The sequence below is a fragment of the Diospyros lotus genome, chromosome 1, assembly GCF_014633365.1.
Source record: "Diospyros lotus cultivar Yz01 chromosome 1, ASM1463336v1, whole genome shotgun sequence".
Lineage (NCBI taxonomy): Eukaryota > Viridiplantae > Streptophyta > Magnoliopsida > Ericales > Ebenaceae > Diospyros > Diospyros lotus.
This window is the reverse complement of record NC_068338.1, coordinates 49,274,385-49,293,286: the sequence shown is the minus strand read 5'-3', so window position 1 is coordinate 49,293,286 and position 18,902 is coordinate 49,274,385. Positions and strand designations below refer to the sequence as shown.

Below are 18,902 nucleotides of genomic sequence, written 5' to 3'. Positions count from 1 at the left end.
TATAAAAGAGATAAAGGAATGTACATCAAAACGAAAATATAAATAAAATCCTTATATATTTATTATTGGGATATAGGGAGGGACGGGAATTGAAACCATGACGAGACATTGTCTTCTGGGTCCCCTTAGAGGCCAACGGACTAAGCCCAATATCGCTGACAAAAGGCCCGCATCGAACGCCTACGCCTAATGTTATCATCATTATTAAGATCTGTTTGATTTTGATTGTATGAAAAATATATAAAAAATATTTTATTTAAAAAATTGAATTTCATGTTATTTGACACATTATATTTTTTATAAAATTAAATTTCATGGTACAATTATTAAAACATCATTTAGTCTCTTTTTCAAAAAAAATTTCATCTGATGGGGTGATTTTTGTTTTTCATACAAATTAGAAAATATTTTTTTTCTAACTAAATACTATTTAACACACCCTTACTTCAAAAGGTGAAATTCCTCACCTTAAGAGTTTTCTCTCCGCCAACCCCACAGAGAGAGAGGAGGTAAATTACGGAATCCAGCAGCCAAGAATTGAACATGAGACCTCTCGCCAGGTATATAACGACTATAGTCAAAGATTCTTCAATCGTATTCGCCGTCAACCACTGTGCTATGCCCACGAGGGCACGCACACACCCTTACTTGATTGGAAGAGACAAAGTATAAGTGTAAGGGTTCAGTTCTTGTTTAATTTTGCTGTTTGTTTTTATTTATTTATTTTTTATCAAATAAAAATTAAATAATTATTTCTTATATTGTTGCCATTTCTATAAAAATTATTTTATTTTGACAGAACCCCTAAAATAAATAGGTTTCCTATGAAGAAATAAACAAAGAAAGTGAGTAGTGGATCGAATAAATGCACAAATATGAACCTTTTTTTTTTTTTTGAAAAAGTAACGCTTGGCAAAATATTGTGCTTTTGAAGCATAGCATTTTCCCAAAAAGCAAGTGAAGTTGATTTTAAGCAAAAACAGTAACAACGCATATTCTTGCCAGATTACATTTGGCCTAAAAGGTTCAAATTTCCTATGTTAAAGTCTGTTTAAGAAAAAGGATTTAGATATGTTGGTTCTATAAGCTACATCTTTGCTCTGTATCCCATGCTGCAGCATTAGGGTAACTTTTGATTTAAGAAAATGATTATAAGATCATAGCAAATTTTGAACCAAAATCAGCCAAATCCCGGGAAATAACCACAATTAAACTAGTCTTTCCAAAGAAACTAGAGATACAGGCTTGTGTGACCATGAGGTCATAGATTTGAACTTTTCCACACCCTCCTCTCTCAATAGTTACATAATAATCAATCTAAGCGTGGAATTTACTATTCTCATAAAAAAGAAAAGTTGCATAGTAATGGGGAATATTGCACAATAAAACAATATTACTATACAACTGGTTAAGAAGCAATACAATTAAACTTCAAATAGCTCATGGAAATGTCTCCTCCTTTCGTAACTGCACCCGATTAGCAGAAGAGAATCAAACAATAAGACATGAGGTGAGACGGTGGTTTTACAAGTTATAGGGAGAAAGGCTTCGAGTACACATCAAACGGTTCATTAGACGTCAATTGTGGTTCCTGCAGCCAAAAAGAAAGTTTCATTGTAAGATTACATCCGGGCGGTAACAAAAGCAGGAATTCTGTTGAGATAAGAATCAAAATAGAGTTTTCTTAGATTTGACAGGAGCCAAACAAATTTTTTGCAAGACCAATAGATAGTTTCTTATAAAGATACTACAAATATCATAGGCTACAAGGGAAGTTTGGAGACTCATTGATGGGCTTTGGATGCCTACTTCCGCTAGGGCATCTGAGTAAGCAAATATAAAATCCTCATATAGTACTGTTAACGCTTTAAGGAAAAATATGCATGGATGCTTGCTCACATTTCTTTCAATAATTCAAAAAGTCCTTTTCAGGTTCTGTAGAAAATAGAAATAACACAAGCTCCTAGGTAGGGGAAATAACAGAAATATTTTGGATTTACTAGAACAAAATAATGATATACGAGACGGGTTTACATTGGAAACACACCAGTCCAACTGGAAAACATAACGAAATAACTCAAAGTATACATAGCAGCACATAAGTTGCATCCAAGAAAGGTGGGCTGCATGGTCCAATAATACGAGTATTTCCATTTGATTTCCATATCAAAAAGTACAAAAGAAAAAATTATAATGAGTTATATTATGATCTTGGACCATGTATGAAGGATATAATTTTAACTAAATTTTCTTAATTTTTAGAGCGAGAAGGTTGATCTTCCGCATATTCTACTATGACCATAGTTGCTAACACAATTCATTGCCTTATTTTGGTGTGTGACATTAAAATCATAATCCTAAACTAACTGATTCGGCTGTAAGCAAATGATAACTAAAAGAACTAAGCCCGCATTAGCAATTTTTTTCATGTTCATTATGATTATATAGATAACAGTTGGATAAGCTTTTGGCATAATAATCATGATCTCTGGCAAAACAAGGCTACAAGTTGCAAGGACTCTGCTGGAGAGAGACCACTCTAGAGCCCAACCTAGGAGGACATCAGGCTAACTACTGCCCTAGCTAACCATAGTAGATTACCAAAAAGATAGTAGATTTTCTCTTTAAATGTTAACAGAGCCAAGACATGTAGATGGTAAGTAACTCTAGTAAGTAGGTGAACAAAAGATAGTAGAATTCTCTTTAAATATAAAGAAAAAAGCTATCAATCAGGAAGTAACCCCAGTATCATCTCCATTCTCCAATATGGCTATGATTATATAATAAAGAATCACCCAATACATTTCATGTAGACATATTCGAGTTAATTAAGGCCCATATGCTTGTTAATTAACATCCAGCATGATGAGTACTGTCAATAAATTAATTGAGGGAATCTGCTGTTTATTTGGTTCCTTATTCCAAAAACTATTTCTTTTCACAATTTGCCTACATGACTGCATCAAATATAAAAATTTACAGCATTAAGCTATCTTATAATAGATACCGGGTCTCTGTGTTGTAAAAATAGTGATACCTGTCTCATGGAACCTAAGCTCCCTCCTGTCAGAAGCATAGTAAGCAGTGTTGTGACAACACCACCGCCTGCATTGCTTTCCCTATTAGAAATGGTAGACCGCATTGATGTTAGCATATTCCCATACGTAGTTGCTTGCTCTCGTTCAATTGCCTGAATGAAAGAAAAGGTCATAGCACCAGTTGAAGTGACCTTGGATAGAGCCTGTCAGCACAAAAGATTTATTACGCCGTTCATTCTTCAATGAAAGCCAATGAAAATTATGCTTATGGACAAAAGAGGAAGAAGTTAACAAATCATGGAACATTACAGCTGTATCTGCAGAGGTTTGATCGTCATCACAGCCACTAAAGGAAATGACTTCCCCACCATTCGTTCCTTTCCACATGCCTGATGGAGGACGATGGTCCTCCCACACATACCGCCCACTCCTACATCCCCAAGGAATACATGGATATCAGTTGAGCACCAATATGTTTTGAAGGCAGAGGAGAGGCGGACAGCAGTAAAGGTACTTAGTCTTCTTAGAAGATAGAAAGTAAAATATATTAAAGCCCATGGCCTTCAGTTTTCATCAACTTACCTGTCCATCCTACAAAGGAATGGTAAATCTAACATGGTGCCACTATGACAAGCATCTATGATTGCATGAAGTTTGACCCCATGTGGGAGAGGCTTGACAATTGTTGCATTGATTTCATCATCAACAATCATTCCCTGCGTTTCAAAATCCAGAGGACAGAGTGTTTCATCATATCCATCTATCTCATCCCCTGTGTAGTTTCTTTGCTGTGAACCATGGCCAGAAAAATGGAAAACTAGTGAATCTCCAGGCCGACAACCTTGTACAAGCCAAAACATTGCCATTCTGATGCTGTGCTTTGTTGGTCGTCTGAAGGGATCAGTTTCTTCTTCTGAAACATAGCTTTGAAAAAGTAGCTCATGTTAGAAGTGAGGAAGTGAAACACATCATAGAATTGAAGAACTTGAAAAGAGCCTGAAAATCTTCACGATGCATCAATCAAACCTCCTGCTGCTTACAAAATGGCATGGGACCATTTTTAATTAATTCAAAAAATCATAAAATCCATCATAAGTTGAAATAGGGGAGAACCATAACTAAAAACCACACGAAGAGGCTGTGCTCATCAGTGAGTTGAAAGCAAAAATAATTGTATTTCATAATCAACTGTCCCCATGTAACCCATATATTGGAACGAATTGACTTTAGTGCTTGAAATTAGAGCCCCTAAATCTTTAGTTTCTATTATAGCAATATTTCCTTTCAGAAATTAGGTTTTACATGTGCTTCATTATTTTGTAAAAGCTAAAGACATTAACTGAGCCTTCCTTTCAAGCAATTGCATCCTGAGCAGGAATCACACACAACAGTTATATGGCATGAGACCCCAACATGGATTCCATCTTCCGTAACATATTCCATTTATGAAGGGAGTTGAGATATATATTCCAAAGCAAACTCCCATGCCACTAAATTCACAGCACATGAAGCCATGTTTATGAAATATATTCATTTGCTAAGAACCCAATTGTAAAGTTTGATGCAGAATAGTCTGATAAGTAAAAGTGATGCGTTAAAAATTACCACTATGGATGTGAAAATTTTTAAAAGAAAAGTAAAGAAAAAGGGAAAAAGAAAGTGCAGCAGTCAGTAGTCCTACAACGTGAAGTAAAAGGTTTGGCATACAAACAAACCAATACAACTGTAAAACCATAAGACACAAGCAAACAATGATGTGATTTGTGAATGAGTAGAGAGATTTCTAGGAACCTACTTTGACAAAATTGGATGAGATGACCAATACAATACTGAAGAACGTAGAGAAATAAAAATCTTCCAAGAACCGACCAAAAATGCAAACTGTTTGTGCAAAATATTATAAAGGCTAAAAACTAATAAGAGGTTTGCTAAAGAACTCTTTTCCTCTTTCAAGGCTGAAAACATATAGAATTCCGTTTAGCAACAAAATCAAATGCCAAACGTGCATCCAGAATTTATGAGAAACGTAACCTCACCAACTTCTTTAATAAATAAAGGAAAAAAAACACACTGACAAGTCATATGGAATATGAAAGCAAACAAAATAGACAATGAGGGAGCATAAAGAGAACAGTGATGACAGATAAAATCAAGCGATAAATGATCGTGAATTAGAACAACCCAAGGGACAAATTACAGATTTTTTGACCAAATGCATTTCGTACAAAAACAATTTTCTGTAATTAGACACTTTTCCACCGAAATTCCCAAACCCATTTTGCTTATCGAGGTCATGTTTCTATTTATCCGTGTTTGATGTACTCAGACCTCCAAAGTTGAAAATTTAAACAAGGAAATGATGTTATGGAAAGAACTAATTAACTTAATGGCACGGTTTTGGGAAGAATAAATCCCCGAAACAACAGGGCTTGCTTTACCAAAAAAGAAGAATGAGCGGAATCTCATACGGTTTGCATATTCTAGATCAAAGCAATTATCCAAAACCGTGGTGCGAATTTTCGAATTTTATAACTTGGTGCTGCGAATTAAAAGAACCGTGAGGAAATAATTAAGCAAGTTTCATCAATGAGAATTAACATGTGAAACTCAGGTAGAGAGAGAATCGATCAAGCAATTGAAGTAGCGGGAGATCGAAGGGAGTTACCAGTGAGCATGATAATGGAGGACTCGGGGAACTTGAACCGGTTGATGAGCAAGAACTTCATGCACTTGGCGTCATTAATACAGCCTTTGAGCTCGTGCCGCGTGTTCCGGTACGAGATCCCGCAGATCACGGCCTTCTTGCGGCCGTGCACTGGCGGCAGTTGACCGGCCGGCGACTGGCCGTACGGCGACGGAGCCGGCGGCGGAGGATAGAGGTGGTGGTAGCTGGAAGAGGTCGCCGGCGGTGGCGGCGGCGGCTGCTGAGGAAAGCCGCGGGAGCAATCGGCGATGGGAGTGACGGCCTGGCAGAGGGCGCAGCGGATGGACCTGGCGCCCGGCGGGAGCTGCAGCGGGGTCCGGCAGTTGGAGCAGTCGACTAGCATCAACATCGTGGTTGTGCGAAGAGAGAGAAAGGTTTGGAGATGGAGATTGGGAATCGAATTGGAGAAATTAGGTTTTATATGTTGATAGTGGGCAATGATGAAAGAGTCAATATTCAATTTCGATGAAGAAATGGAGAAGTTGGGAGTCAGAAGAATGAGAGAGAGAGAGAGAGAGAGGCTTCGGAGGGGCTGAGAAAAAGAGAGGGAAATAAAAAAAAGGAAAGGCTGGAAAGCGCGTGCCCGCCTGCCGAGCGGAGGCTTACTATTCTCTCCGGTTAGATTGCCTGCCATGCCACTACTGCTACTACATCTGTGTGCAGATGACCGGCCCCGTGATCCAACCGATTCAAATTTACTAATCTATTAAGCTAAATCGATAAGTGAAATTGAATCAAATTAATTGATTAATTTAAAAAAATTTAATTAAAAAATACAAATTCCAAATAACCGTCAAAAAAACGCATAAAACCAAAAAAATTGCATCGTTTTTTAAACATAAAAGCATCGTTTTAAATTTATGTTAATTTGATTCTTCCGATTAAAAAATCAAATTGAAAACTAAAACTAAATTTTTGAGAAAATTAATCGAATTGAACTAATATAAGAAAAAAAAATTAAATCAAATCGACAAATTCAATCAATTCGATTTTGATTAGTTTTGGTAATCGGATCTCATATTATGTTTTTTTTTTCTATTTTCTTTTTCTAGACTTATTTAGTCAAAGAAACTTTTGTACACAAAATTGTGGTATTTAAGATTGAGTTGACTTTTATCAGATACCCGTTATTCTTTTTTGGAAGTAATTTGAAAAGGTAAATTTATCTAAATATCATTCAACTCAAATAAATTGAATTTATAAATAAATTTAAAATAACTTGTCAATGCCAAATTGATAACAAATAATTGTGACCGACTTATGTGTAACAAACGAAACCATGGAACCAACCTAAAAGAAAATAAAGGAAATGTCCAAGTTAAGTGAATTGGGGGGGGGGGAGGAAAGTGTTGATTTGACTTGATTAATAAAACTTATTTTTTTTATGGAAGGTGAAGTGGAGGGTTTGGATTGGTGGGTTTAAGTCAAAAGGCGAAGTTGCCAGGGTGGATTGCATAGTTGCAGGACATCATCAATCAATATTATGATTCTTTGGAACATTAATATCTGCCCACTTTAGAAAAATGGCCACGGCATCTTTAGATTCTAAACAATAATTTAAAGTGTTTGTGGGGGGAAGCACACGTTTAGATTGCAAACTGCATCTTAATCTTTAATAAGTTCTTGAAACAAAGAAACATGATTCAGATTAAAAAAAAAGAAAAAAAGAAGAAGCCCAGAATCATTGTTTGGTTAATTCTATAGCAGGGCCAGTGGAGGTCTAGAATTAGGACCATCTTAATTTCAAGATTCGCCCACAAAATTCAAACTTCAAAGGATGATCGATGGAAATGGGGGCACCGACACTGATTTGATTCGGGGCCAAGCATTTAGCAATGGATTTTTCATGTTTGATGAATTAAACTGAGAAATATCTGGATCTGGTTTATATTTTCATACAGTTGACTGTGATTGATGTGATTTTGTACAAGCCCTTGTAGCTACGTTTGGATATGTTTGGCTTTGTAAAAGGTTGTCTTAGCATGTCACGTCATTCATTGGTGGAAAAATTTGATAATCTTTTTTCTTTTTGGGTGGTTTTAGGGCTAATAGTGATAGCCCAACTGAATTACCAAAGACTTTTGGGGGCCGAGACCTCTGTCTCTCTTCCCATTAGTTTGTTTACGTGCTACAACCCAAAAACAAAAGCTTTTTTATGGTACCAAATAAATTTAAACCTTTGAAATGCAAGTAATTGTTGCTTCGAGTTTCCATCTAGGACCTTGGGGCAAAGCCAGGCCCAGACCTATAGTGTAATTTAAGAGCCTATTGTCTCAGGATCCACAAATTATGTTAATTTAAAAAAATCATAAAATTGAGACAAAATGACTATTTTATTCATGTGTCTAAATAATGATTTTGCCCCAATATAAATCACTCCCCCAATCTAAAATTTGCAGAATGAACTCTCTCTCTCTCTTCTCTGTGTCTAAATGAATATTTGTTTATTTTTTACCCTTGTGTCAATATAAATATTTGTAAATCACTATTTTGTCCTTGTGTTTAAATGAATATTTATTTATTTTTTATATTTTACTATAAAAACAAAATTTTAATGTGATTTAGGAGACTATTTTTACATTTCAACTCAAGATCCCAAAATCTCAGGTACAGCACTAAGCAAAGCTTTTAAAAGTCATTTTAAAGTGAGTAGCTCTCTTAAGATATATTTATGCGCGTGCATGAGTGCTTGGGTTAAAATGTTAGAAAATATGGATTGAGATTTTTTCTATATTTTTACGTATTTTTTTAAGTAATATTTATTAAAATAAGTAATATAAAATTATATTTAAAAAAATTTCACATCAATATATAAAATAATCAAGATAATTCTAAAAATATTTTAAAATTTCTATCAAACTATTTCTTAAAATTATTAAAATACACTAAGAATTGTATTTTTTTTTTCATATGTTTGTTTAAAAACATATGATAAATATCGAGATAAGATTTTTTTTATCAAAATAATCATATTTTTAAATTCATTCAAAATTATTTACAGTAGAGACAACAATGACACTGAAACAGGTTTCAGTGAAGATAACGACAAAAAACAAAGTAGGCTATGTAAGGGGCGACTTACAAAACAGGAAGATAAAAGAAATAAAGATGAAAAGGAAAAAAAATAAAAAATGTAAAAATTTTACGAGATGGATGGCATATTAATCATTTTTTATTATATGTATAATTTTAAATAAATTTATTTTCAAAATCTAAGATAAAAAGTCCTAACTTCTTTTAAATAGTTTATCAAATAAATTTAATAAAAAATTATTTTTATTTAAAATACAATATATTACTTTTTTTGGACCCATTAATATCTTAATTACTAAAGATCACCTAAGTCTACACGCCGTGAGCCTGAAGTTTTGCACAAACCAAAGAGTCAAATGCAATTGAACCGCTTCTCGAACCAGTTCCGCTTTAACCAGGCCGGACCAGCCTGGTTTAACTCGCTTAGAATTCCCGATTCCGACCATCGCTAACTCGATAACAGCCACAAGTCCCATCTCTCTCTCTCTCTCTCTCGCTAATGGCGGTTCCTAGCCATCTCTGCTTCTCTTTCTCTCACCCTTCGTTCCTTTCTTCATCTCAAACTACTAACCTTTGCAGTCCGTACAAGCTCTCACAATTGTCAGCGCTTCTTCCGGCCGCTCCTCCTCATCAAAGACAGACGACGCCCCGCAAAATTCGGGCCGCCGGCGGGGACTTTCTGGGCGATTTCGGGGCGCGAGACCCATTTCCGGCAGAGTTGGAAAGTGGGTTTGCCGAGAAAGTGTTGGGCAGCGTCGACACTGAGCACCGGATTCTCATCCCCAATATCTCCGCTCTGTCTCTTGCCCAGCAAAAGTGTTCTCCAGTTTCTCCTTTGCAGCCTCCCATGCAGCCAGAGGACGCTCAAAAGCTGTTAAAGAAGGTGATTGTATACATCTTTGCTGCTTTTTCAGGTTACTACTTGAGCACTTGCCTGTTTGTTGTATACTTGGTTGTTGTTTGCTTGCTATTGCAAGCGGAAAGGGTTTTGCTGTTCTGGGTTCTCCCAGGCCTGTATAAGTTCTCTGGCTTAGAATTCTTCTTAAAGATGTTAAAGAAGGTGATATATGAACCTTTCTTGCTGCTTTCTGCAGTTTACTACTGATCCGTTTGCTTTATCTGATGGTGTCGTTGCTTGTCATGGACAAGTGTAAAGGTTTTTGATTGTTTTAGGCTTCGTTTGGGAGAGGTTTAATGATGGAATGGGATGGAAGTGAATGGATATAGGATGTAAAACAGTTTTTCTCCATTTGGGAAAGTCAGGAAAGTAATTGAAAATGTTTCACCTTGTTTGAGAGAGAAATGGAAATGGATGAAATTGAAGGATACAAAACAATAAATGGCCGTTAATATCCTTTTAACAAAAAGATAAAATGTTATAAAGTCAATGGCAAATTTGAACTTTTAAAAAATGATTAAGGTTAATGTTGTGAAGACACAAAAAGTAAGTTTTTCATACATTCTCCCCCAATTTGGAGGAGACATAGAATAGCGCATTGGATGGAAATGGATGGAAAGTGTTTTCATGCATTTCCTTTCCATTCTGTTAGTATTGTCTCTTCAAAGCGAGTGGAACACTCTTCTATCTATTTTCATTTTCTTTCCATTCTGTTAGTATTGCTGATTCCTGCTGTTTACCGATTATTTACCTATTTGCTGTACAAGGAGGTGTTACTTTTCTGTTACGTACAGGTGTATAGGATTTTGGTTGTTTTACGTTTATCTGGTTTGGAATTCTTCTTAAAGATGTTGAAGAAGATGATTTTGGTCATATATTTGCTGCTCCCTGCATTTCACTGCTTATCTTGTCTCAGGAGCTGTTGTTGGCTTGTTATGTACAAATGTAACGGATTTTAGTCATTTCAAGTCTGGTTTAAAATCTTAAATCTGTTAAATAAGATCATTTTATGCATCTAATTGCTGTCCTTTTCTATTATCTACTTATCTATTCTTGTATAATGAAGCGTCATTTTCTCTTAATGTACAAGTATGAAGGGTTTTGGCTGTTTTATGTTCTCTGGTTTTGAGTTCTTAAATCCATGCAAATGGAAAAATACCTGAACTTGTTATCTCTTGTGTGTGCCTGACTGTAGCTTATGTTGAATGGAGAAGTGAACTATACCCATTTCCAAGTACATTTGGTTCTCTGTTTTAAAAGAATCACCTCCCTGTTTACTGTGATGACAAGAAGTTTGGGTGTTTATTTCCTTGTTATTTTCTGGAGATCTAGCATTTTGGTTCTCTTTCTTATGAATGTTATGTTCATGCATCCAGTTGCAATTTTGTTCTTAAGGCTTTTAGAAATTGGAATCCATGTTTCAAAAACTTTCGCATCATAAGGTGTTCAAATCTTACCTGTCCAACAAGTGCTTTTTGATGGATTATATCATGAGAAGCTGTGCTTGTTCTTTCCAGTGGCCTTACGAAAGAATGATGTTTTTATGTATTACAAGCAATTACAATAGCATAGCAAGCCTTAATCCCACTAGGTGGGTCGGCTACATGAATGTTAACTCTGCACGCATTTTTATCTATGGTCATATCTTCTATAAGGTTCTTACATTATAACTAACAGTCTCCCACCATGTTTTTCTTAGGTTCCTTTACTTTTTTTTTGTTAAAAACTTGTTCCCTTCCATCCTCTTTTCCCATAGGAGCCTCTATTGGTCTCTTTCTTACATAGCTAAACCATTTTAACTGTATCTTGCTCATCTTATCTAGAATAGAAATCACTACAACATTATGATGGAATGACGAATGACCTGATTTGTAATTTTGAGCTTTTTTGATTTCTTGTATTGCCGCACATCCATCTTAACATCCTCATTTCCGAACACTCATATTTTCTTCTCCATTAGAAAGGCAAAAATTTTCTACGGGTACTTCAGAATTTTCTTCTCCTAACATTATAAATGCTTAGAGGAGGAACTGTCTGCAGTGAGGAAACTATTAGAATTCGAAGTTGAGGTCATGGCTCGTTGGTTTTTCAGTTTTCTATTGCCTTTAAGCTACGAAGGTTCTCCACTTACTAGTGATTGCAAAAATTTGTCTCCGGGGTAAAAGAATTTTGATGCCCTAAATAATTGCCTACTTTGTAACTCTTAATCTGAGGAATAAACTGCAGGTTGTCGGCTGGCGACTGTTGGATGAAGAAGGGGGACTTAAATTGCAATGTTTGTGGAAGCTAAGAGATTTTAAATGCGGTGTTGAACTCATCAATAGAATATTCAAGGTCGTAGAAGGTGCTGATCACTTCCCAAACCTACATTTGGAGCAACCTAACCAAGTGAGAGCCGAATTGTGGAGTGCATCCATTGGTGAGTAAGGTTTACTAAACAGTAATCAATTATTGTTGATTATGTAAGTGCTGAGTTTCTTTTGACAACAAATACCATTTAGCCATATACTCTTCTAAATTCGTTAAAATGAGACTATGAGAGTAAGACCAAGTTTAGTACCCCCAGTATGTGCACAAAATCCTCTTGGTTATCAAAATCCACGTGGTCCTGGGAAAAAAGAAGAGGTGATGAAAAGGAAAACTGATCAAATCAATGAATGCAGGCAGACTGCTTGTGTTGGATAGTTTCTGTTTACTTTCTCTCTTTCCTTTTTATTTCTTCTTTTTGGTTACAAAGTAGCTCTGTTTCTCATTTCCTATTCCTAATTCCTAAAAGCTTAGCTATCAGAAATCAATTACCACCTTTGCTGTCTCTTATGCGGCACAGTCCACGTTCAATATTTACTTCCATAAAACTTGTTATCTGCCTTGCAGGAGGATTGAGCATGAATGATTTCATTGTAGCTGCCAAAATAGATGAAATAAAGACCTCCGATCTTGCTCCCAAGAAAAGAATTTGGGCATAGTAGCTGTGTGCGCTTATGGGGACCATCCAGTTGCTGTAATTGATGGATTCTCTGCTCTTGATCCTCATTCTTCCTCTACCCTTCCATTCATTAATCATTTGTTGTCCTGCTGTATTGATATCCATTTTGCCTTGAAAAAGAATCTGGCCATAAAATGGGTCATTGTCTGATCTTCTTGAAGACAGATCTGTATGTTCCTTAGGTCATCATCATCTTCACCCAGAAAGAACTGAATTTCAAGCTGGTTACTGAGCTATAGTTTACTGAATCTCATGCTACCTCCTCCTCCTTCCTTTTTAAGTAAATGTAATATGTTATATTACCTTTTAATGGGTAGAGATTTAAAACACTGATGATTTGGGACATTCAAGAAAACTTCTTATACTCTATGAATTCGAACTTAACAGGGATTAGCACGTTAATTATTCAGGGATTAGCTTTCTTGATTTTAAATCCGAGAGTCATGATATAACATGCTATTATCCAAATAATTAAACTTTGAAATCTTTGTTTGAGAGATATGATTAGCCAAGTTATCATCATGAATGATACTTAATATTGTTATACAGTGTCAATTTAGGTTTCTTATTAAAAGAAAATTTAAATAAAATAAGAAAAAAATATCGAATTTTAGTTCAATCTTAGGAGACACGTGTCGACCATCGGCTTGGATGAAATTAGGAAAAATTCCTGACAAAACCACGGGGTACTACAATCTGGACGTGTACTACTCCAACTGTGTACTACACCGATATTTTATATTTTTTGTTTGGGGGTCACCCGTACGACGTTAGTGTCTGTTAATTACCTTCAGGTCCTTAAATTGTCATTTAATTCCTCTTATTTATAAAATATGTCACTTTGTTCCTCGTTTTAATAAAAAAAAATGTCGTGTTTACCTTTTTAATTTAAGCTCGTTAATTGAAATAATTAAAGTGCCATCAACGATGCATTATAGACCATTTTTATAGATATTTCATATTATTTAATAATTTTTATGGTTTTATTTTTAATTAAAATCTAAAATAAAAGGTCTATTCCAGAATAATCAAAAAGTGTTTGTAAAAACAATTCAAACATAAATATAAAATAGGATTTTGAATAAAAAAATTGGGATAAAGTGATGTAACTTTTAGCTGAGGGGCTAAATGAGACTGCACGCTAATTTAGGGCGTTCGTGTAATTACCCCTTTTTGGTTATCTAAGCTATAGGGCTCGTGCCATCGGCGATGCGCCACGCGCCATTCTCTTCGGAAGTTTCAGGAAATAGCCAGACGGATATGGCTGCGATTGCAGCTTCTGCTGCTGCTTCCCTCTCGAGCTCGTTTCTCCCGGTCCAAGGTACGATTCGATCGATAGAGCTCTGAATTCTTCCGTTCATTCTCTCTTTTCTGATTGTTTTTGTTATTTGATGGCAGGCGGGTCCACTCGGGGGCTGGTTGCGAGGAAGACCAAGGTCAGCTTTTACATACTGCACTGCATTTAGTTTTCATTGTTTGTGGGTGTCTTTGCTTCGGGATATACGGAAAATTCAACTTCCAGTTACTCTGTTCTAAGTTCTTACTGTATGATGGATAAAATTGTGTTACGTGGCAGAGGTGCAACTATGGTGTTTGATGAAATGTGCCGTTTGGTAATGATAAATTGGATTGAACTGCGATATCCCAAATTTTATCGTAAGCTCTCTGTTTAAGTAGTTTGTTGTTTCATTTTTTTGGGGAAAGCAATATTCAAGAGTCAGAGGGCAAGAGTAAATCAACCAAACCGAGGATTTCTTTTTTGGGGGGGGGGTATGGTTGTTAATGGATTGCATGTTGGGGCTGAAATATAAATATTAAAAGCGTTGAAAACAACTTGATAACGGATCTGAGTTAAAAGGGTCACAGAACATTAGCTTGTTGACTTGTGACTATTAGAGTTTAAAATTTTCTTTCATGTTTGAACTTTGAAATATAATGAGATATGCTTGACGAAATAGTGGATATGGCCATCGATAAGATGATTAAAGATTTAGAATTCATGTAACTGACACCACGTAGTGGAATTAAGACTTGTGATTATTGTTATTGTTATATATATGCTTGATAAAGTTGTAAGGGCAAGCTTTAGTAGCAGCAGTAAGATTGCTCCTTTTTAATTGGAAAGTCAAAGGTTTGAGTTGCGGAAACCACCTCTACCCTCCCCTGATCGTTGGAAAGTGCGGAGCCTTGTGTGCTAGAGACACCCTCTATGCTTGATGAGACTGTGTTACATTTACATGTGGAGTGAGGTTTAAAGTTACGAATTGCTTAATTCTCTTCAATTTTGATAGCACTGGCAGCAAATGTGCTAGTAATTTTGCAAGACAATGACAGAAACAGAAGATAGAATCTGGGAACAGGCAAAGGTCAACAAATATGAGACTCAACCACAAGCATTTGAGCTTCAAGAACCAAGCTGTCATGTATGCTAGTTAATGTGCCTAAATCAGGCATTTCATCCTTATTCTCTGTCGCTGCAAAATAGATGAACCCCCCAATCTCTGGAGAAACAGCAAAACCAGAACCCTAGTCAGAGAATTGAACCAGAAATCTACTGAAATCTGAATGAATGTACAAGAACCAAGAGCCAGATTTCCAAATGTGATAATTTGGGGAAATCCACATTCTGTATATTTAAAATCCAAATTTATCCTTTGATTACTTTGCACTTCCGTATAAGAAAAGAAAGGGGCATATTTACTTGTTCTTTGAAAGTTGCCAGTGATCATTCTTACATATCTTTTGCAGAGACAATATCTACTAAAGGCTGGTCCAGTTAAAATAACTGCCAAATTTGAACTGAAGCCTCCTCCATATCCCATGGTAAGATTTGAAAGTTCTCTTTGTATATCATCTTGAAATATTAAAGGCTCTTTGTACCTATTTGTCTGAATATTGGTAATAGGTATAAGAAACTAAGTGAATGTGTTCTTTTTCATCATGTGTATAGCATTTTAGGGGCTAAATTTTTCTTCAGATCCCAATGAAATTCTCAATTAGACCAAGTTCTGGCTGGTTTTACAGTTGTTGGGGATAGACTTGAGTTAGTAATGTAACACTGCACTCTCTTAGCTCAGGTATCAAAGCCCTAAGGAGTTCAATTTGTTACTTCTTGCCCTTTTTTCCTCAATAAAGATGGACAATTCCAGAGTTTTGTTTTATGATAGACTTACTCAACTTGATTAGCGGGACTGAGCGAATGCAGAAGGATCTTTCTCTAAGACAAAACCAAAATGACCAAAAAATAAGATAAAAGATGCTCAAATAGATTCACTATAGTCCTTGAAATTTTAATAGCTTTAATGAAGCAACCTTTGGAAATTTTTCAAAGCCTCCCTGAGTCTCTTAACAGATGTGTATGTCAGATGGAAGACAGAACTTCAGTGTCACCTCTATATAATAAGGAAATTGACCTTCAAAAAAAAAAGATGTGTATGTCAGATTTTCATGTTTACTACCACAAGTAACTGTACATTGTATTAGGAGGGGGTAAACTAATTGAATTGAATGGTGTGTATGGAGGATTCAGTTTTGCATCAACGGACTTGGATTAAAGTTGGAGCTAGGACCAAGTTTGCTTTCTTGAATCTTGAGTATATTCCCAGCAGCCAGCTTCCAAAGCAAGGTTTGCTTTTAATTTGACCAGTCTGGCAATGCTAGACAGATCTCAGTCAGCCGTTTGGTTATGCTCTAAATATGTCATGTGGTTAGATAAAACCTACACTAACTAAAGCTTTTTATGCAAAGCGAGGCAGGCAGTAGAGATGAAACTTCAGTTGCTTATCTTCACTTCAGTTTTGTGCTGGATTTTCAAACATTTCAAGATTTTGGGCTACTTTGACTGATTTTTTTTGTCATGGTTGTAATTCATTTCTTGATGGATACGTGGTAGGATGCCCTGGAACCGCATATGAGCCGTGATACACTGGAGTACCACTGGGGAAAACATCACCGAGCTTATGTGGATAACTTAAATAAGCAAATAGTGGGAACAGAATTGGATGGAAAGACATTAGAAGACGTAATCCTTGCTACATACAACAAGGGCGATCTCCTACCTCCCTTCAATAATGCTGCACAAGTATGATACAAGTGCCCATTATTCTTATGTGCTTTTTTTTAAGCTATTCATGCCCATTTTCTTCTTGTCACTCTTTTGGATCTCTTACCATCATGTGAGAGATGTTGTGAGGAATTGTTCCTCTCTGATTACTAAAGACATTTTTATGACATTGTTATCCTGGTTTTTGTGAAACCCATACATATTCATTAAATTATCTCCCGTTGATGTTGATCTTTATAATGTACTATCATGGACTTCTTTGTAACATCAGGTAGAATTTTTACTCTTTTGCAGGCATGGAATCATGAGTTCTTCTGGGAGTCCATGAAGCCAGGTGGTGGAGGAGAGCCTTCTGGAGAACTACTACAGCTTATTAAGAGAGACTTTGGTTCTTTTGAAGAATTTGTTAAAGAGTTAAAAGCAGCTGCAGCCACACAATTTGGCTCCGGTTGGGCTTGGCTTGCATGTGAGTTACAACACCCTGCCCCCTCTTTCCTCCCTCCCAACCAAAAGACCAGTGACCAAAAATCCCACTGAAAGATAACAATCATCTCTCTTCTTCTTCCAATTTCTTCAATTATGTCTCTATAATTCCTAGATTTCATATTGACTGACAACCCTGCTATGTTTTCTTCTAGATAAATCAAATAAACTTGATGTGGGTAATGCAGAAAATCCTCTCCCATCAGAGGAGGACAAGAAGCTAGTAGTGGTGAAGAGTCCTAATGCTGTGAACCCCCTTGTCTGGAATTACTCAGTAAGTCTTCACAGCTGGTTAAACTTCTCCTTTTGTCTTTTGAGGGTTGTAGCCTCCTATACATTGCTGAGTCATGCTATCTAGCACCCTGTTTTTCGGTGGGTGGGGTGGGTGCTATGGGGGAAGTCGCACATGCACTCACACCCCATACTGCTTCACCTCATATGGTGTTGATAGGAGATACTACTCTAGTTACCTGTTGGTATTTATCATACTTCATAATATTTGATCAACCTTAGTGTTGTGATTTTTTATATATGTGATGCTTTTTGATATATGAAAATAAATAACACCTCATTGGCAATGAGAACTGATGATATTATCATTTGCTTACTGCAGCCACTTCTTACCATTGATGTCTGGGAGGTAACCTACCTACACTCTGTTTCATACCTCTCTCTCTCTCTCTCACACACACACACACGAGCGCACGCAGATTAAGAATGATTATTAGCTGAATACTAATTTATTCTGAAATATGACGCTGCAGCATGCTTACTACCTTGACTTTCAGGTATGGCCCCAGTTGATCAAATATGAATATATGATTAATGCTCTTTTTTTTCCTTTTGGCCACTTATCCGTTGTTCTCTTGCTTTAATACTGTCGAGCATACAATACAATAACAGCGTTCCCAATGTCTCACACAGAACCGACGACCTGATTATATATCAACGTTTCTGGAGAAGCTTGTATCCTGGGAAGCAGTCAGTTCTAGACTAGTAAAGGCAAAGTCTGGAGCTGCTTAAAGATGAAAAGGAGCCAAAAGGAAGAATTGAGAACAAGGAGAGAAGAAAACGGCAGGTATTGAACCTGCGGGGATTATATGCAAGGACAATGGCAAGTATGATTCTTGCTATCTTCATCTTGTCATTGTTTTCCATAGTGTAAACTTGGAGTTGAGTGGTGTAGTACACGATCTGAATAATGTTGATTATGTATCAAGTAGCTTTCTTTGCCTATAGTAGCTATGAACATTAAGTAGTTCTGTTTTACCCCAAAGTTTCACGCATTGGAAGTTCCATTGTTAATGTAACAAATATTTGAGAGGGTTCCAAGGGCCATGAAACTAGTGTCCAAAATGCTCGATGGCTTTTCATTGTCCAAAATGCTCACTGAAGCAATTTTCAGTGAGCAGAAATAAGGAGCATTCCGAAAATAGCGAGTTTATGGAATAATTTCCTATTATCAAAATATTTCCAGGGACGACTAGAAACATTTCTAGAAAGACACAAAACATCCAATGTTATGTCCAGCAACAGGCATCATGAAAGGACCTGCACTTTAGAATGTACATTTTTGAAAGATCTGTGAAGGAAACTAGCATTTACAGCACAGGCAGCCTATGACCAAGAATGCCGCTATAAGTATTCTTCTGCCTCTTCACAGTTTGCTAGAAAGCCTCACAAGAAAGGGTATTGGG

General features: G+C 36.3%; 3 protein-coding genes across 3 annotated transcripts; 2 read left to right on the top strand and 1 right to left on the bottom strand.

Annotated features, from left to right (window-relative positions):
* Positions 1-1,301: 1,301 nt before the first annotated feature.
* On the bottom strand, positions 1,302-6,393 carry LOC127791949 (metacaspase-1-like). The gene is made up of 5 exons (XM_052322175.1): positions 5,704-6,393; positions 3,621-3,951; positions 3,348-3,468; positions 3,038-3,241; positions 1,302-1,591 (listed from the first exon to the last, which is right to left on the bottom strand). Exons 1-5 carry the CDS (start codon positions 6,374-6,376, stop codon positions 1,532-1,534), a joined length of 1,389 nt encoding a protein of 462 aa, XP_052178135.1. The 5' UTR covers positions 6,377-6,393; the 3' UTR covers positions 1,302-1,531.
* A 2,777-nt stretch (positions 6,394-9,170) lies between these two features.
* On the top strand, positions 9,171-12,921 carry LOC127808071 (probable pterin-4-alpha-carbinolamine dehydratase, chloroplastic). The gene is made up of 3 exons (XM_052346417.1): positions 9,171-9,658; positions 11,900-12,092; positions 12,548-12,921. The coding sequence occupies exons 1-3, from the start codon at positions 9,275-9,277 to the stop codon at positions 12,637-12,639; spliced, it is 669 nt and encodes a 222-aa protein (XP_052202377.1). The 5' UTR covers positions 9,171-9,274; the 3' UTR covers positions 12,640-12,921.
* A 926-nt stretch (positions 12,922-13,847) lies between these two features.
* On the top strand, positions 13,848-18,548 carry LOC127808063 (superoxide dismutase [Fe], chloroplastic). Its single transcript, XM_052346405.1, has 9 exons — positions 13,848-13,980; positions 14,058-14,095; positions 15,408-15,482; positions 16,552-16,740; positions 17,017-17,188; positions 17,361-17,479; positions 17,819-17,845; positions 17,970-17,993; positions 18,130-18,548. Exons 1-9 carry the CDS (start codon positions 13,869-13,871, stop codon positions 18,226-18,228), a joined length of 855 nt encoding a protein of 284 aa, XP_052202365.1. The 5' UTR covers positions 13,848-13,868; the 3' UTR covers positions 18,229-18,548.
* The last annotated feature ends 354 nt before the right edge of the window (positions 18,549-18,902 follow it).